Genomic DNA, 20,464 nt, shown 5'->3' on the forward strand with positions numbered 1-20,464 from the left:
CAAGGACCCAAGTTCGATCCCCGGTACCAAAAAAAAAAAAATTTGGTAAGGTTATTGTATTAGTCAGCTTTCCTGTCACTGAAACAAAATACCCAACAACCACAACCTGATTCTCAGTTTTAGAGGATTCAATGATGACTGGCCCCAACATAGAAACAGGACAGTTGAAGGGCATGGCAGAGGAAAGGTATTCATAAATTCATCCATTTTAAAGTTTACCGTTCCGAGGCCAGGGATTTAGCTCAGTGGCGCTTCACAAATGCAAAGTCCAGCCATCACCACAGTCCCAGTTTTGGAACATTTCCATCACCCAGAAAATTCCCTTGTGTATTGACAGTCTCCACTCTTAGCCACAGGTAACTATTGATTGTTTTTGTCTCTAGAGCAGTGATGGCGGACCTTTTAGAGCTTTCAGTGATAACAGCCTGTTGTGGCATGCATGCCATAGGTTCACCACCACTGCTCTATAGCTTTGCCTTTTCAAGAAAGATTTTTGTTAGCTGGTTTTTTCTCTTTAACATAATGTTTTAAAGATTCATTTATCAGGGCCGGGGATTTAGCTCAGTGGTTTCGCCACCTGCTGCACAAGCGCAAGGACCCGAGTTCGATCCCCGGTACCAAAAAAAAAAGAAGGAACGTACTACTGATGTATGATAAATGAATCTTTTTTTTTTTTGGTACCGGGGATCGAACTCGGGTCCTTGTGCTTGCGCAGCAGGTGGTGAAACCACTGAGCTAAATCCCCAGCAGTATGTTCCTTTTTATGGATGAATAATGATTTTCCATGTATGGATAATACCACATTTTGTTCATACATCCATTCATCCAGCTAATGAATATTTGAGTTGCTTTCAGTTTTTGGCTGTCTTGTAATATGCTGCTATGACCATTCATGTCCAGGACTTAATGTGGACATGTTTTCATTTCTCTTGTATAGATATCTAGGAGTGGGATTGCTGGGTCACATGGTAAGTGTGTTTAATATTTTAAGAAGCTTCCAGATTGTTTTCCAAGGCGGCTCTGTTATTTCACTTTTCCACCAGTGTTATGTAAAGCCTTCAGTTTGTCTATATTTTTTTTTTTTTAGTTTGTCTATATTCTTGCTAATGCTTTGAATTTATACTAGTCAGTCTTTTGGGTTATTATTTTACTGAGTGTGAAGTGTTTATCTGTTGGTTTTAATTTGTATTTCCCTAATGACTAGTGATATAATTAGTCATTAATGTAATTACTGATCTCTCTTTGTGCTTATTTTTTGGTTTGTTTTGTGGTAAAATACTTGTTCACATGGTTTTTTTTTTTTTTTTTTCCTGGTTCAGGGAATCGAACTCAGGACCTCGAGCTTGCAAGGCAGGCAGCAGCACCACTGAGCTAAATCCCCAAGCCCAAAACTAGCCCTGGAACTTTCTTTCTTTCTTTTTTCTTTCTTTTTTTTTTTTGGTACCAGGGATTGAACTCTGGACCTTGTGCTTGTGTTTATTTATTTACTTGGAGGGGTTGAGACAGGGACTTGCTATGTAGTTCAGGCTGGCCTTGAACTCACTGTATGGCCAAGGCTAGCTTTAAACTTGTGATGATCTTCTTGTCTCGGCCTCCCTGGTTGGGGAACTACAGGCATGTGCCACCACAGCTGCCTTGTTTGTGTGTTTGGTACCAGAAATTGAACTCGGGTCCTTCTGCTTGCGAGGCAGGTGGAACCACTGAGCTAAATCCCCAGTCTAGCTTGTTTTTTTGAGACAAAGTCTTGCTGTGTAGTCCGGGCTGATCTTGAATTCATGGTGATCCTCATGCCTCAGCTTCCTGAGTGTTGAGATTACAGTCATACATATGCCACCACTCCTGGCTTGTTTGTTTTTTCATTATTTATTTATTTATTTATTTATTGTATTTTTTTGGTACCAGGGATCAAACTTGGGTCCTTGCAATTGCACAGCAGGGAGTGAAACCACTGAGCTAAATCCCAGGCCCTTCTTTGTTTTTTTAAAATGCACCGCTGGAGAATAAACCTAGGGTCTTCACACTGAACTACCTAGTCCTCCCCCTCTTTTTTTGAGACAAGATCTCACTAAGTTGCCGGGTTGGACTCCAATTTGTGATCCTCTTGCCTCAGATCCCAGAGTGTTAGGATTACAGGCATTCCTACCAGGTTTAGCTATCTTTTGCACACACCACCTTTTTTTTTTTTGAGACAATCTCACTATGTAGCCCAGGCTGGTCTTGAACTCGAATTACTCTAGCCTCAAGTGCTGGGATTACAGGCATCCACCATCATGCCTGGCTTCTTTTGCCCCCCTTTCTTTTTTGGGTACCAGAGATCGAACTTGGGACTTTGTGCTTGCAAGGCAGGCAGCAGCACCACTGAGCTAAATCTCCGGCCCTAACAATAATTTCTGCTTTGTCTTAAACATGTTTTTCATCTTTTTTTTTTTTTTTTGTGGTACGGGGGCTTGAACTTGGAACCTTGCACTTTCAAGGCAGGTGCCGGAACCACTGAGCTAAATCCCCAGCCCTCTCTTGTCCATTTTTAAAAATTGGGTTGTGACTGCTGTGGCTGTAGCTCAGTGGAAAGTACTTGGTTCGCATTCACAAGGCCTTGGGTTCATTGCCTAACACCACTATCCTTTCACCCCCAAATTTCAAAATTGGATTATGGGTCTTTTGTGGGTCTAATTCTTGAGTTGTAAAGGTTCTTTGTGTATTCTGAACTAAGTCCTTTGTCAGATGCATGATTTGCAAATACTTTCTCCCAATCTGGACCTATCACCTTCATTTTCTTCTCTTTCTCTTTTTTTTTTTTAAAGTCAAGATCTCACTATATCATTCATGCTGGTCTTGAACTCAATGCAATCCTTCTGCCTCAGGCTCCGAAGTTATGGGATCACAGGTGTGTGCCACCACACCTGGCTCACCTTCATTTTCTTAATGTCTTTGCCAGAGTAAAAGTTTAATTTTGATGAAATCTAATCCTTTTTTTTCCTTTTTCTGTTATAGCTAGGAAATGTTTGCTTAAAGTAAGGATGCAAAGTTTTTCTTTGTTTTTTTTTCTCAAAGTTTTATAGCTTAGATTTCACATTAATATATGTGAATTATTTTGAGTTAATTTTTGTGTGGTGTGAAGGATCTGTTTTGTCTTTTGTATAAATAGTCGTTCAGTTATTCCAGAAACATTTGTTAAAAGATTGTCCTTTCCTCAGTAAATTATATCAGTATCTTTGTTGAAAATTGACCATAAATATATGAGTTTACTTCTAATCTGTTTTGTTCTGTTCTGTTGATCTATATTTGTCCTTAAACAGCCCACTTCACTGACTTGATTACAAGCATAAGTCTTAAAGTCAGATGGTATAAACCTTACAGCTTTGGTCTTCTCTTTCAAGATTGCTTTGGACAGCCGGGCATGGTGGCACATGCCTGTAATCTCAGCACTCTAGAGGCTGAGGCAGGATGATCCCTGGGAGTTACAGACCAAGCCGGGGCTACATAGTGAGTTCAAGGCCAGCCTGAACTACATGGTGAGACTCTGTCTCAAAAAAACAAAAAATTGCTTTGGCCATTTTGGATTTTTTACATTTACACAAATTTTAGGATCAACTTGGGCGGGGGGCTACCAGGGATTGAATTTGGGACCTTGCGCTTTTGAGGCAGGCAGGATCAGCTATTAATTTACACAAAAATGACAACTGCAGTTCTGATTTTTTTTTTTTTTTTTTTTGGCTATAGTGTCTCACTATGTAGTTAGGGTAGGCCTTGAACTTGCAATGATCCTCCTGTCTCAGCCCCCCAAGTGCTGGGATTACAGGCATGTGCCACCACACCTGGCTTGATTGGGATTTTGATTTAGGTTTTAATTGACCTGTTCATTCTGTAGCTATGTTGCTCAGTATGGAAGCCATGACCATTAAACATTTGACACATGCTTTGTTTGAATTGAAATGTGCTATAAGTAAAGTACACAGTAGAGTTAGAACAGTAAAGGGTATGAAAGTACTTTATCAATATTCTACGAATTACATGTTGAAATAAAATTTTTGATATATCAAGTTAAATATTAAGGTAAACTTCACCTGCTTGCATTTTTATTTTGTTTGCAGCTATTTTATATATTTCCCTTGTATTTTTGTACCTACTAAATTGATTTATTAGTTCTAGTAGTAGTTTTGGAATCTTTCTTGAACTCGGGCTGGCCTTGAACTCACAGTGTATCCCAGGCTGGCCTCAAACACATGGCAGTCCTCCTACCTCAGCCTTCCAAGTGCTGAGAGTACAGGTGTGCTCCACCATGTCAACAGCTATTTGTTGATTCCTTTTGGTGGGGGCAGTGCTGGCAATTGAACTCAGGGCCTTGAGCTTGCCAGGCAGGCACTATACTGCTGAGCTACAAGCCCAGCCCTGTTTGTTGATCCTCGGTGTTACTTCTTATGCAGTTTTTTTGTTTTGTTTTTGTTTTTGTTTTTGTTTTGGTACTAGGGATTGAACTCAGGACCTTCTGCTTTCGAGGCAGGCGGCGGAACCACTGAGCTAAATCCCTGGCCCCACTTCTTATTCAGTTTATTACAGTATTTCTTGTTTCATTTGTGTTCAGAAAGTTCTTGTCTACACCTGTGTCTTCAAGAGTTTTACCTATTTTATCTTCTAACAGACAGTTTCTCTTTTAATATTTAGATCTTTGATACATTTTATGTGTAGTCAGTTTTCCCAGTGCCACTTGCTAAAGAGGCTATCTTTCCTCTGGGTTTTTTTTTTTTAACTCCTTTATCAAAGATCAGATACTTGAATGTGCCTGAGGTTCCTGCATCCTATTCTATTGATTCACATGTCTGTTTTTGTGCCAGTACATGCTGATTTTATGACTGTAGCTTTGTAATACTGTATATTCCTTGAAATCTGGGATTATGATGCCTTCTGGTTTGCCCTTGTTCCCCAGGATTGCTTTTGCTCTTCTCAATGTCATCTGGTTCCATGTGAATTTTAGATTGTTTTCTCCAGTTCTGTGAAGAATGCTGTTAGTATTTTGATTGGGATTGCATTGAATCTATGTGTCACTTTTGGAAGTATGGCCATTTTGACAGTATTGGTTCTGCCTGTCCAAGAATGGGACATCTTTCCATTTTCTTATGTCCTCTTTGACCTTCTTTTTCAGAGTACTGTAGTTTTCATTGTAGAGCTCTTTCACTTCCCTAGTTAGCTTAATTCCTAAGTATTTTATTTTTCTTGAGGCTAGTTTGAATGGTATCATTTTCCTTATTTCTTTCTTGGTAGGTTCATTATTGGTGTACAGGAATGCTATTAATTTTTGTATGTTGATTTTGTATCCTGCTATATGGCTGAATTTGGTTATTCTAGGAATCTTTTTGTGGAATTTTTTGTCTTCTATGTAAAGGATGATGTCATCTTCAAATAATGTTCATCTTTCTTTCTTGTATGTATTCCTTTTATTTCTTTCTCCTGCCTGATTGGTCTGGCTAATGTTTCGTTCTGGGGATTTTTTTGGGGGGGTTTTTTTGGTACTGAGGATCGAACTCCGGTCCTTGCGCTTGCGCAGCAGGTGGCAAAATCTGGCTTATGTTTTGACAACTATGTTGGACAGAAGTGATGATAGTGGTAGTGATAGTGTTCCTGATTTTAGAGGGAAAGCTTTTATCTTTTCCCCATTTAATGTTTTGGCAGTAGGTTTGACCTAAATGGCTTCTATCAGATTGAGATAAGATCCTTACATACTTATTTTCTTCAGAGTTCTTAATCATAAATAGACATTGGATTTTTTTTTTTAATTGTACTGGGGATGAAACTCAGGACCTTGTGCTTGCAAGGCAGGCAGCGGAACCACTGAGCTAAATCCCTGGCCCTAGACACTGGATTTTAGCAAAGGCTTTTTCTGCATCTATTGAGATGACCATATTTGGGGTGTGTGTGTTTTATTTTGTTCTGTTTTTGAGACAGTCTCTCTGTAATTCAGGCTGGCCTTGAACTTACTTTGTAGCCCTGATTGGCCTCAAATTTGTGGCAGTCCTCCTGCCTCAGCCTCCCTAATGGGATTACAGGTGTACACCAACACACCCGGCCCTTTTTCTTTCTACTTACATTAATTTGGGTGTTTTCTTTCCATTTTTGGAGTAAGATTGGCTCAGATTTTGTCTATTTTGTTTATTCTTTCAAAAACCAGCTTTTGATTCATTCTTTTTTTTTTTTTTTCCTGGGTGCCCAGGATTGATCTCTGGACCTTGCGCTTGCGAGGCAGGTGGTAGAACCACTGAGCTAAATCCCCAGCCCCATTCTTTGTATTTTGGTCTCAGTTTCATTAATTTCTGCTCCCATCTTTATGATTTCCTTCCTTGTACAAGTTTTAGATTTGAATTGTTTTTGTTTTTCTAGTACCTTGATGTATATCAATAGGTTATTTATTTGGGCTTGCTTTGTTTCTTTGATGTGGACATTCACAGCAATAAACTGCTTTCATTGTATCCCATAGGTTCTCATATGTTTTACTGGCATTATTGTTTCATTCTAGGAACTAATTTCTTCCTTGATTTCGTTTGTGACCTATTGATTATTCAAGAGTGTTGGGCTGGGGATTTAGCTCAGTGGTTTCACTGCCTGCTGCGCAAGCAAGCGCAAGGACCTGAATTCGATCTCCGGTACCAAAAAAAAAAAACACTGTATTGTTTGATCTCCATGTATTTACATAGTTTTTGTGTTTCTTTTGCCACTGATTTATAGTTTCATTACACTATCAGATAGTATGGGTAGGATAATTTTGATTCTTTTGTGTTTACTTACACATGCTCTATGGGCTGGTATAGGGTGTATTTTGGAGAAAATTCCATGTGCTCTTGAGATGAATGTATATTCTGTTGTTGGGTGGAACACTAGATGGATGTCTAGTAAGTCTGTTCTTTCAAAGGTTTGGTTCAATTCTTGATAATTCGTGTGTGTGTGTGTGTGTGTGTGTGTGTGTGTGTGTAGTTGATCTGTCTGTGATAGTGGGGTATTGAGGTCCCCCACTTTGTTTTGGTGTTTATCTGATCTTTTGTGTTTAGTAATGGTTGTTTTATGAAGTTGGGTGTGCTGGTTTTTGGGATCAGGGGTGTAGCTCAAAGATAGGGCACTTGCCTAGCACTACCCCCCCCCAAAAAAAACAAACCATGAGATTTGTTGAATTTGAATATGTATAATGAATATCTTAGGATAGTATATCCAATGTCAGCAATTCTGAAGTTCACAGTTGAAATAAAACTTGTCAAATTATGAGCCAAAATGAATTAAAATCAAATAAGGCATGAAGTTTTTTAAATTTCTTATTTAGTCAGTGAGACCCACCAAGCTTTCTGAAATTTTACATATAAATTGTCAATTCTTTTTTTCTTTTTCTTTTTTATTTTCCTGCTGAAACAATGTCTTGTATAGTTCAGCTGGCCTTGAATTCATTGTGTCCCAAGTTGGTCTTGAACTCATGGCAATCTTCTTGCCCCAGCCTCCCAAATGCTGGGATCACAGTCATGTGCCACCACATCCAGCTTATTATCATTTCTTGAGAGTAGCTTTAATATGTAGTTTATCGTGATTTGGAATGGGGCTATTGAGCATTTTTGTTTAAATTCATTGTAGCTATTTGTGTCAGGATCTAAGTTGCCTAGAGGCAGTTTGATCATCCTTATCTGTGGCTTGGGATCACAGGTGTGTGCCACCATACCTATGTTGACTAATAGATTTGTAAGCTGTTTGAGTAGATATAAATACAGTACTAGTTAGTTCCTGAGAAAACTCAGCTGTTTGCACTGAGACTATTATATTAATGTGGCTTAATATCATCCGTGAAGTTTGTCCTGATCCTCTTAACCAGAAGGCCAGGGTGACTCAAGGAAGCTACCACTTCCTCTAGAAAACTGCTTGGCAAGCCAGGCATGGTGGCATAGCCGTGTAAATCCCAGCACTCTGGCAGGCTGAGTCAGGAAGGTAGCAAGTTCAAATTCTGCCTGGGCAATTTAGTGAGACTAAATCTCAAAATAAAAAACAAAAGAAAGCTAAGGATGCAGCTTAGTTCAGAGCCCGTGGACTCAATTTTCAATACTGCAGAGAAACAAAACCTGCTGGGTAGGGAGGTAAGGGGATATAATCAGTTTCCTCTTGTGACCTGAATCGAGGAGAAGGTGTTCCCCTGGTGCTGCTTTCACTTACTGGTTAGAATTAGGATTACTGGCTGGGGATTTAGCTCAGTGGTTCTGGCGCCTGCCTCGAAAGTGCAAGGTCCTGAGTTCGATCCCTGGTACCAAAAAAAAAAAAGAATTAGGATTACCACTACTGGATGGTCCAGTCATACTACATTTTGCTAGAATTAGTGGTCTCAGGATTCCGTGAGATTCACAGTGGATTACTGAAGTAAAGAGACCCTGAGCTTTGAGCATGGGCATGATGTGGGCAATTCTCTCACCTCCATCTGTGACTTAGGGATCACAGTAGCACTTCCTACAGAAAACTGGTGGGAGGTATGTACAGCTGACATTAGTATATCCTACTGTCTTGTGTATATCGATGTTTTCTTGGCTATTGGCACTAAAAGAATAGATTCACTCCACTGTCAATATTATAAAGTAATATTACCCTTTTTTGTGTGTGTGTGTTTGCAGTGCTAAGTATCAAACTCAAGGCCTCACACATGGTAGGCAAGCTCACTCTGCCACTGAGCTACACTCCCTGCCCTCTAGTTTTCTCTTCATATTATCTCTTCTCTCCAGAACTCAGCTTCACTGAAATAGTCTGTCTGAGTCTGTCTTTAGCATACTTGTAGTCATCATTAAATTATTGGTTTCATCAGAGGGCCATGTTGATAACTATAGATGGACTCTACTTTGTGAATTTATTCTGAGACTTTGGTATGACTCCTAGTGCTACTGAGAGAGAATAAGGTATCAGACTAAGAACAGTGTTAAAATTTCTTGACCTTGCTTAAGAAATAGCCGTTTTGGGCTGGGGATTTAGCTCAGTGGTTCTACCGCCTGCCTCACAACCGCAAGGTCCCGAGTTCAATCCCTGGTACGAAAAAAAAAGAAATAGCAATTTTATTTTGAAAATATAAAATATCACTTAATATTATTGAGTGACTACCCTCTGTCCAGTCTAGTTCTGGCCTCGGATCTGAGAGAGGCAGCCTGACCATTGTTCATAGCTTAAAGGCCCACCTAGGCCATCTATGGTAATAAAGGGAGGTAGCTACTGGACATGGCCAGGACTCTTCTGGGTTTCCTGGGAAGCTCACTGCCTTTGCTGAGATCTGGTGTCCACTGTATAGTGAAACCTTTAGACATTAGGACAGAAAGCAGGGGGAACAAGGCTGATGAACCTTGAAACCATTCTAGCAAGGAACATACCCTTATTACATTTTTTAAAAATATGTGTAGTCAAAAGCTACATTCAAAGTTAAAGTTTAAGCCAAATCTCTGGCCTGTTTTCATTTTGTGATAGTGGTCTATTGGAATAAATAGATTGTTATGGCCCCAGAGGACATATCAGCAATAATTCAGGAAACTCAGGCCTAAAGTCTCCATGGGGCTCAAAAAGAAAATACTTTTGACAACATGCATGGGTCAGATGCCTCTTATCCTCTCTTGGAGAGGAAGTGGGGACACTTGCCCTAAGTGAAGTAAACTGTCCTGAGTTCTTGGTTTTCTCCAGATGTACTTGAGCTGTGGGACAGGAAAGTACTCACTGATTGCACAGCCTTTGGCATTGATTATGCCCTGGGACATGCCCCATTTAGTCTCTATTTGGGGATGACTTGTGCTCTAGGGGTTGGGATCACAGTTGGTTACTGTGTCTTTCTTCCTAAAGTTCTCTGTGGATCAGGCAGGTACTGCCCTTGGTAGCTAACCATTTAAGGACGCAGTCCATGGAGCAGAGTACCATAGTTCTTCAGGTTTTCCTGGTTCCCTAGCGTGAAGTTTCCTACTTGTTTCTTCTTGATTCAGTAGCATCATCATCCTCTTTGGGAACCTTAATCTAGGTCTCTTAAACACTTCCCAGTCTTCTGTGGTCCAACCCTCATCTTAACACTTAGGTGTTTTGTAACTAGCTCACTTGCCAGTTAACTAGATATTATGGCTACAACATGTATAGTAGAAGATACTTACTAGTTGCTTCTTTAATATTAAAACGTGAACTTCTTTCTATGTCAGTAATCATTTATAACATTCTTTTCAGTAACTAGATAGTAGTCCATTGCATGAATCTGTCATATATTGTCTAGCTGATTCTGCTGGACATTTAGGTTATTTCAAATTTCTTACTATTTTAGCTACCTTTTTTTTTTTTTTGGTACTGGGAATTGAACTCTGGACCTTGCACCTTCGAGGCAGGTGGCAGAACCATTGAGCTAAATCCCCAGGCCTATTTCTTACTATTTTAAATAAGCCCATGGTACAAATAACCTTCATTTCCTCAGGGAGAATTTATAGAAGTAGAATTGCTAGTTCAAATCATTTTTTGAGCCAGGCATGTGCCAGCACACCTGGCATCCCAGTACTCAGGAGGATGAGGCAGGAAGATCCCTCCAAGTTTGAGGCCAGCCTGGGCTACATAGTGAGTTCAAGGCTAGCCTGAACTACATAGCAAGACTCTGTCTCAAAAAACAACAACAAAAATCAACTTCTGGAGTTCTTCATTATGGTATGCTTTTAAGTGGCCCCTAAGAGAATACAGGAGCCAAAGAAGCTACTCAGGTTTTTTGTGGGGGTTTTTTGGTACTGGGGATTGAACTCAGGACCTTGCACTTGTGAGACAAGCACAGCTCTACTGAGCTAAATTCCCGGCACTTCAGTTTTTTCCAATTTTAGTATATGTGCTGCGAAAGCGAGCACCTCAGTTTTTTAAACTATTTTTGCAATTAGGATTCATTCAATGCTGGGAATTCAGTGATTTTTGAACAAAGTTTGGAAGTTTGTTGTTTTCTTTGGATTTGTTTTTTTTTCTTTCTTTCTTTTTGGTGGAGTTTATACAAGGAAGTGAAGGCTTAGAGATTTTCTACAAACATATGAGGCCTAACTAGAGGTGTGCTTTGTGTGTGGGCCTCCTGTGGCACATGAGGGAACATGTATCACATATGTATTAGCTCTTTTTAAAAATTTTGTTATAGTGGAGATTGAACAGGGCTACATTCTCTAGTCCTTTTTATTTATTTACTTTTTTTTTTTGAACGTTTGAGAAAGAGTCTTGCTAAGTCACTGATTTTCTAGGTGCAGCTCAAACTTTTAATCCTCCTGCCTTAGCCTCTAGAGAAGCTGGGATTTCAGGTGTGCAGCACCATGCCCAGCCCCATATCTTTTTCAATTGTATTGGATGCCAAGTTGTTGTTTACCATAGAAGGGGTGGTTTTCCTCAAGTATCAAATGAAACATTCTTGGAAGGGTCATTAACTAAAATAAAGATAAAAAATCACAAGATCCATAAAATTAAAAGATTATAAGAGTCTGAATTTAAAAGACAAAGTAGAGAGCCAAGAGAAAGGACTTGGAAATTAAGCCTCAGTCTGACATAGACTTTATTATATGCACATCTCAAATTGTGGAGCACTCTGAAAGAAACTCCCATTGTAATTTGATTTTTTTCTTTCTTCTTTTCAGGTATCTCATTCAGTTGCCAAACTTATATTAGTTAATTTCCACTGGCAAGTCTCAGAGATATTGGACAGGTAAGGTTGTTAGAAGAGAGGAGATGGCATTGCCTATAGCTGTCTTCTCTGCCCATCCACCCACTGGTGATTATTGTTTACATTTTGGAGTATATTCTTTCAGTGTGCATATTATATTTTTTAAATACTGGGTCATAATGTACATCCTTTCCTTTCAGTTATGAACATTTCTCTATATCTTCAGCATATTCTTCCTCAGTTTTAATGCTAGCACAGTGTTTGATTATATAGTTGTTCCATACCGTTTTCCCATGATTCTGTACCACTGTTGATTTTTCTTTTTTCTTTCTTTCTTTTTTTTTTTTTTGCCATTCTTGATTTTTAATTAGTGCCCTTCTAGATAACGCTTCCAGTTACTACACCCCCATTACCACCCCAGTGTTACGGATTGAATCCAGGGCTTTCACACTGAGCTACATCTCCAGCTCTTTTTTTTTTTTTTTTTTGGTACCAGGGATTGAACTCTGGTCCTTGTGCAGGAGTCGGAACCACTGAGCTAAATTCCCAGCCCCACCAGCTCCTTTTTTTGAGACAGAGTCTTGATAAATTGCCCACACTGGGCTTATACTCTTGATCCTCCTGCCTCAACCTTCCAGAATGCTGGGTTTACAAGTGTTCATCACCACTCCTGGCTGCTGTTACTTTTTTTTGGATACATCAAGTGCGGAGTTCAATGTTAATAGATGGCATTAATGCCTTTTGAAAATGTCAGCCACTTTACCATTCATTACTCTGCCAGCAGGGTATTAGGATGTTCTTGACACTTCTCCAGAGCCAGAACTCTCAAGCCACAGGTCCTAGAGTCTCAGATGTCTTGGGGATTGTCAGGAAAAAGTATTCGTTCTCCTCACACATCTCCTGGAAAGATCTCCTGTGCCCCACCCTCAGTGGCAGGTACCTCCGTCTAGCTCAGTGTTTCTCATTCTCAGCACTGTTGACATATGGGGGTGTTTACTCTGGGGAACTGTTCTTTGAACTGTAGGATGTTTGGCAGCACCCCTGGTCTCTATGGACTAGAAGTCATTGGCAGTGGTATCTCCCAAGTCCTTGACAATCAAAATTGTCTAAAATATGTATCAGCCCCTGGGGAACAAAATAATAATAATAAGTTACAATGATTAATAATTATATTAACAACATTAATGATACAGAATAATAATAATTATTGTTTTGGTTTCTTGAGACAGGGCCTCACTGTGTAGCTCAGGCTGGCCTAGAACTCATAGCGATCCTGCTGCCTTAGGCTCCTGAGTGCTGGGATTCCAGGTGTGTGCTACCACATCTGATGCCTAGGGAACAAAACTGCCCTATGTGAAAAGCACTAGTTATTACCACTGCTCGTTAACACTACAGTGGATCTCTCTCTCCCTCTCTTTCTCTCTCTCCCTACCTCCCTCTTTCCCTCATTCCCTCCCAGCACTCATAGGACTATCGCTGTGAATTTGAGGCCAGCCTGAACTACACAGTGAAACCCTGCCTCAAAAAATGAAACAAAACAAGAATAGACATGATGTTAGAACAGTCATTTTGGTGTCTGCACAAACAAGAAACGTCTGAGGGTGGTAGTATAGCTGGTTGTAATCCCAGCTGCTTAGAAGGCTAATGGAGGGGAATCATAAGGTCAAAGCCAGCTGGGGCAACTCAGTGAGACCCTGTCTTAATAATCTGGGGGTGGTAGTGCCCACCTGTAATCTCAGCACTTGGAAGGCTGAGACAGGAGAATTGCCACAAGTTTGATCCTGGGCTACATAGTTTAAGGCCAGCCTGCACTCTGCACTGCATAGCGAGACCCTGTCTCAAAGGACAGCCCTGTGAATATAGTACTTGCCTATCCACATCCCCTTCCTTCCTCTTCAAAGCAGCTAGTAGCCTTGAACTGAGTTTCTGACTTTCCCAATCATTCTTAAATTATATACATTTTGCTATATGCATTCTTCACTTTGTAAATTAGCATGGCTACTTTTTATGTTATCCTGTTAAAGAATGTGTATCCGTTCTCATAAAAAAAAAATCTTTGTGAGGTTTTTAGTCTTTTTTTTGCTGTTAAAAAAAATACAACTCTGAAAACTGTTGTAGATGACTTCCAGAGTCACATAATTTTTCTGAGGCATAAAAGTTGAATTTCTGGGAGGGAAAGGGAATGAAAAAAGAATTGAGATTTGTTCCGTGCATGTATCAACTCCCCATAAGAAATGTAATCATTATGTACTGCAAATGTGTACTAATAAAAATAAAAATTTTTTAAAGTGAATTTCTGAGTTGTAGTGTGTGTGTGTTTTCAGCTTTACTAGAAATGGCAGGTTTTCTGAATTAATCATACTACTTTACGCTCCTGCCAGTGGTTATATAAAGGTTTGTGCTCATATCAAACTTAATTTTGCAATCTGGTGTGTGTAAATGGGATCTAATTTTTTAATTTCAGTGTCTTGGATTATTAAGGAAGCTAAGCATCTTTTCATATGATTAGTAGCTTTCTATGAAATGCTTGGGATTTTTTTGCCCTCTCTTTTTAAGACAGGGTCTTGCTTTCTCTCTCTCTCTCTCTCTCTCTCTCTCTCTCTCTCTCTCTCTATATATATATATATATATATATATACACATACATTTTTTTTTTTTTAATTTCAGGCTGGGCTTGAACTCACCATGGAGTCCAAGCTGGCCTCAAACTCATGGTGATCCTCCTGCCTCAGCCTCCCAAGTGCTGGGATTACAGGCGTGTGCCACCAGGCTCAACTGTTTTTGATTTTTGAGACAGGGTCTTACTATGTAGTTCAGGCTGGCCTTGAACTCACCCCATAGTCCAGAATGGGCTTGAACTCATGAAGATCCTCCTGCCTCAGCTTCCCAAGCGTTGGGATTACAGGTGTGTGCCACCATGCCCAGTTTACAGTATCTTCTGATAAACTGAAGTGCATAAATGTACCATGAAATGCCAGGATTTTTCATTGTGTTTTTCATTTTCTGTGTCTTAGGAATTTTTGCCTGTTCTGAAGATAGAGATATTTTTCTGTATCTCCTAAACCAAATTTAATGGAGCTCTGGTCCACTATAAGTATTTTTCCTACAGTTGGGTCCCCCTCTTTTTATATAGCAAAAAATTTATAGGGCCGGGGATTTGGCTTGGTGGTGCTGCTGCCTGCCTCAAAAGCACAAGGTCCCGAGTCCGATCCCCAGCACCAAAAAAAAAATTTTATTGGTACATTTTAGGCATACATAATGATAACACTTATCATAGGGAATTTGCACCTGTACACAATAACACCATTATACTATTCAAGATCTTAAAAACTGAAACAGGAAACAAATCTTTGTATTCAGATAAAAGAAAGTTTGGTTAGTTCTATGGAGAGGTAATTAGAGACAAAGGTACTTTAATGTGACTATAACGTGGTGCTCTGTCGTATTATTATTCAAATGTAAAAATATCTTTCATTTTCTGATTTCCTTTATTTCTGCTTTTTGTTTTATAGATATAAGACCAATTCTGCTCAGCTGCTTGTTGAAGCTCGAGTTCAGCCTAATCCATCAAAACATGTGAGTATCTCCTTGAGGGTGTCTTTGAATGCATGTGGTTCTTGCTGTGGCTTATACTAGTATCACTGAGAACCATCTTTGTTTTGCTTGTCAGGCAGGATGCCCAAAATACTTGTTTCAGGTCTTGTATTTCTGTTATAGTTTGAAAAGTTACCTCATAGATAGGCAGTAACTAATTGCTTGTCCTTGGGCCCTTTTTTTAGCCTTACTTTACCTTCTTCTTTGCATTCATACAACCTTCACTCTCTCCCTTCTGGGTGTGTTGGTGTTCCCAAGATTACTGCATACTTCTGTGACACTATACCTTCCCTGGCCTAGAATGTTTGGACTCTGAGGAATGGAATTTACCTGTAAAGACTCAAATCTAAGCTGCCTTTTCACAAAGCCTGTTTCCTGTGATCACTGCCTTCCACACTTAGATCTAATTATGTCTTTAAACTGTTTTTGTTTTCGTGCCACTGGAGTTGGAACCCAGGTCTGTACACTAAGCTAGCCTTTTTTTTTTTTTTTTTTTTGAGATAAGGTTTCATGAAGTCACTAAATTGCCTAGGCCAGGCTGGAATTTGTAATCCTCCTGGCTTGGGCCCCCAGAGTGGTCAGATTACAGGTGTGTGTCACCATACCTGGCTTATCTTTAAACTTTTTAGTGTGTGTTGTAGTGATTAAAACTCATCTTATTTCTTCTACCATAGGAACTGTATCTTTACAGAGCATAGCAATTTCCTTTATATCTGGGAGATCAAGGAACATTTGTTGAATACTGTTTGAGTGAGGGTTTTGTTAAAAGAGCTATTAGAAGAGGGAATTGAGACTCAAATCACATACTTCTGTAACCTCTTAGAGAAAGATTTCCAGAAGCACACTGGATAAACATGAGAATACAGTCCTTTTCCTCAACTTATTTTTTAGTTTTCTAGAATCTCATGTAAATTTGTAAGTGCAGGCTGAGGATGTAGCTCAGTGCTGGAGTATCTGCCTACCAAGCCTGAGGCCCTACGTTCCCTAGTGTGGGAAAAGGAGAAAATTATAAATGGACTTTGCTTTGTTTTGTAGTTTTAGTCAGGGTCCCCAGAAGTTTGTTCGTTTTTTGTTTTGGGGGCGTTTTTTGGTACCAAGGATCGAACTTGGGAACTTGCACTTCCTACCCAGAAGTTTTTGACTTCTAGTTTGTGTGGCATGGCATAGGTTCTGGAGTTCTAGCTTTATAGTCATTTGTATACATGCCAGAGGAGTTTCTAACCTTTCCCTCCAAGTTAGTTAGATATGACATCCCTTTGCTGTGTTTAGGGTGAGGTGCAACATGGGAAAAGCTTGATGTTTTGTGGTTTGGACATACTGCTATGGAAAAACTAGTGTCCTTGATATGGAAAAACTGCAGTGTGTGATGCTTCTAAGGACCGTTCTGTCTGGGTTTGTAGTTCTCCTTGAGGGCTATCTCTTTGTCGAATGGGCCAGTTAGCAAAATAAACTCCCTTGGGCCAGGGATTTAGCTCAGTGGTTCCAGTGCATGCCTCGCAAGTGCAAGGTCCAGAGTTCAATCCCCAGTACCCCAAAAAAAGAAACTCCCTAGCCTTTAAAAGAAGTTAGACTAAAGTGACCTCCAAGGGCCTTGACAGTTCTGAAATCCTGAATTTTAGTTTTCATTTCAGCCTTCTGCCTCTGAATCCTAGGTGTTCTGCAAGTCCAGCTCTGGTGCCATCTCCTTTCGGAAGCCTTTCTGCTATATGCTTTCTGCTTTGGACCCCTTGGGATTCATTGCAGTTGGGCTGTGGCACTCATGGCAGTGTCAGGATCACCTTCCATGCACCCAACCACAACAAGGCACTCCTGTAGTCTTCACAGACTTGAAGGCTCCTTCTTGGCTTAAGTGGCTCTGTTTTTCTTCAGGTCCCCACAGCCCATCCTCCTCACCACTGTGCAGTGTGTATGCAGTTTGTGCGGAAGGAAAACTTACTCTCTCTGGCCTGTCAGCACCAGTTTTGCCGCAGCTGCTGGGAGCAGCACTGCTCAGTACTTGTCAAGGATGGCGTGGGTGTGGGTAAGTGCCACAGAACTTGTAAAAAGCTGACATGAAATATTTATCTTCTCCTCTGCCTTCTATGTGCTCAAGTGAGCTATTTTCATCTAAGACTTACAGAGGTTTTTGTTGTCAGAACTGGTGGTTTCCAAATCCCTCTCTCCACACAGTGGCAGAGTTTTACCCCTGTCCTTAGCAAAAGGAGAAAATTAAAAGTTATTGTAAGCTGGGCATGGTAGTATGCACATGTAATCCCAGTTACTCAGAAGGCTGAGGCAGAAAGATTGCAAGTTCAAGGTCAACCTGGGAGACTTAGCAAGATCCTACCTCAGAATGAATGAATGAATGCATAAATACATACATACATAAATAAGGCTGGAGATACAGCTCACTAGTAGAGCACCCCTGGGTTCAATTCTCAGTATCTTCCCCCACAAGCTATTATAAATGTTGGCTTGAGTATAAGTTTGGGGTTTTTTTTGGTACCGGGGATCGAACTCAGGTCCTTAGCTTGCAAGGCAGGTGGTGGAACCACTGAGCTAAATCCCCAGCCCTTGAGTATAAGTTTTATCTTGTCACCTTTTCCAATTGCCCTTTTAATCAGTTCCCCATGTAGCAGCTATAACTCAGAAAACACCTGAGTTTGCTAGTATTTAGGCAATGAAACAATTTTTTTTTTTTTGGTCCTGGGGATCACACTCAGGTCCTTCTGCTTACGAGGCAGACGCCAGAACCACTGAGCTAAATCCCCGGCTCCAGCAAATCAGATTTGATGATCTGCTACAGAAGTATTTTTATGTTATAACTTAATGATATTGAAGCTAATTATCATTGCATTAATTGGTATCTGCAAAATCTCATATTAATGATCACATGCACATAATTTTAAATATCACAAAACTAAATTGTTAGTCAAGAAACTATATAAAGAGCCAGGCATGGGCCAGGGATTTAGCTCAGTGGTTCCACCACTTGCCTTGCAAGCACAAGAACCCGAGTTAGATTCCCCAGTACCAAAAAAAAAATCCAGGCATGGTGGCGCATGCCTGTAATTCCAGAACTCAGGAGGCTGAGGCAGGAGGTTTGTTTAGAGTTCAAGGCCAGCCCAGGATAGGTAGTAAGACCCTGTCTCAATAAATAAATAAATAAATAACAGGCCCCGGGGATTTAGCTCAGTGGTTTCGCCCCTTGCCTCACAAGCGCAGGGTCCTGAGTTCAATCCCCGGTACCAAAAAAAAAAAAACCGTATATAATGATTTTGTTATTTAGTGGTGCTTTTGGTGTCATATATGTACTCTGGGATAATATCTTCATTGTATTACTATGAAAATGTAAATTTCTTCTTTGAATAAATTCTGTTGCTTTAAAGGTTTCTTATATAGAATCAGAATTTATTGGTTGAACTTCATGGGCAAGTGTATGTGTCTTCTGCAATAAGATTGTCCATCAGGTTGTTTTTGTTCAACAGGAGTCTCTTGTATGGCTCAGGACTGTCCACTCCGTACACCAGAAGACTTTGTGTTTCCGTTGCTTCCCAATGAAGAATTGAGAGACAAATACAGGCGCTACCTCTTCAGGGACTATGTGGAGGTATGACTAGCTCCTGTTTTTCTGCCCTCTGTCTTCCTGGACCTACCTTCTATCACATGATCACCATAGTTTACTTTATATATCAGGCTGCCTTTAGGTACATTTTTTTTTTTTTTTTTTGATATGGGGAATTGAACTCAGGACCTTGTGCTTGCCAGACAGGTGCAGCACCACTGAGCTAAATCCCTAATCCTAGGTACTGCTCTTTGAAGAAATAGCTCCATGGCTTTAAAAAAATTTTTAAAACCACTAGCATCGTAGTGAAGAACATAAGCTATGGAATCAGACGGCTACAGTATGAATCTCAGATCTGGTGCTCCCTTGCTGTGTGACCGTTGACTCATTAGTTTACCTCTCGTGTCTTGGGGTTTTTTTCCATAGACAGACATCCTTACTTTATACACAAATGCTTAAATAATTGTTATATGTCAGGGAATGAACACAGGTCAGGCATGTCTCAAGAGTTGCTATCTTATTTGGTTTGCTGTGTAACTCAGGACAATGAAGGGGGGTATTTCTTTTTAGCATTTTTTAAAATTTGTCCAGAATTCCAGTATGGTCAGTTTTGGAGTCCTTTCCCTCCTTTAGGCTGTCTATCCATGTTGATTCTATCCATGTATCTATCCATGTTGATTCCGTGTAGCATAATTTTCATCTTGGTTGTTTATGCCTAAGCTTATTGGGTTGATTTATGGTCTCACACACATGCTGTTTTTTGTGCTCTTGGCTGATTTTGTTAGATTCCTGAGGATCACTGAGCCCTTCAGAGCTACTAAACACACAGCTGACTGGGCCATGTTCCTTTCTAGCTTAGATCCATATGCATTTAAACTTTCTTTTTCTTTTTTGGTACCAAGAATTGAATTCAGGGCCATGCATTTGCTAGGCAGGCACTGCACTGCTGAACTACATTTGTACTTTCATCTCACAGATAGTTTTTTTGTCTTTTTTTTGGTATTTGTTTTGTTTTGAGACAGGGTCTATCCATGTTGCCGAGGCTGACCTCAAACTCCTGAGCTTAAGTGATTCTCCTGCCCCAGCCTCCCTGATAGCTAGGACTATAGGTACACACCACTGCACTTTGCCCATAGATACAATTCTGTATTCTGTTTTTTAATATAACCATAAGTCATTCTAGTGAGTTGCTACCTGGTTTAATCCAAATATTCAAAGGTTCTTTTCAATACCTGGTCTTCACAACATCAGCCCTGAATTTGTGTAGCCCTTTGCTATAAGTCATTGTCTGGAAGAACAAAGCATTTGAGTATCCAGAGAGATCTGTCTTTGAGGCAGCAACTTGGGGATATCTTCATTGTTTCCCCTTGGTGTGTTCACAGAGTCATTACCAGCTTCAGCTGTGCCCTGGTGCAGACTGCCCCATGGTTATTCGGGTACAGGAGCCTAGAGCTCGCCGAGTGCAGTGCAATCGGTGCAACGAGGTCTTCTGGTAAGAGTGAGTGAGTGTTGAGCAGCTCTGGGCTTTGTCCCATCCTCCAAAATACCAGGACTGCTGCTCTGTGAAAGCTGGGCGGGGTGGGGTGGGTGGGTGGCTATGTGTGTGTGTTTCTGAGCCATGTGAGCCACTCTGCTCTGTCTGAATAGGCAGGTTTGTGCCTTGCATCTCAGGTTTCAGGAAGTGTCTG

The 20,464-nt window shown here is 40.3% G+C and overlaps 1 protein-coding gene across 8 annotated transcripts in view; it reads left to right on the top strand.

Annotated features, from left to right (window-relative positions):
- Arih2 (ariadne RBR E3 ubiquitin protein ligase 2) overlaps positions 1–20,464 on the top strand; it is a 62,574-nt gene that overhangs the window by 29,913 nt on the left and 12,197 nt on the right. For 7 of the 8 annotated variants that reach the window (XM_004833978.4, XM_004833979.4, XM_021259119.2 and 4 more), the window contains 5 exons: positions 11,613–11,680; positions 15,151–15,214; positions 17,102–17,252; positions 18,700–18,821; positions 20,159–20,268. In XM_004833978.4, coding sequence (XP_004834035.1) covers positions 11,613–11,680; positions 15,151–15,214; positions 17,102–17,252; positions 18,700–18,821; positions 20,159–20,268 — 515 coding nt within the window. Of the gene's footprint in view, positions 1–937; positions 969–11,612; positions 11,681–15,150; positions 15,215–17,101; positions 17,253–18,699; positions 18,822–20,158; positions 20,269–20,464 lie in introns of all 8 variants that reach the window. The other variant, XM_021259198.2, reaches the window with a different exon arrangement.

Source organism: Heterocephalus glaber, unplaced genomic scaffold, assembly GCF_053883595.1.
Source record: "Heterocephalus glaber isolate CG9 unplaced genomic scaffold, H.glaber_assembly_v1.0 deba00001504, whole genome shotgun sequence".
NCBI classification, from domain to species: Eukaryota; Metazoa; Chordata; class Mammalia; order Rodentia; family Bathyergidae; genus Heterocephalus; species Heterocephalus glaber.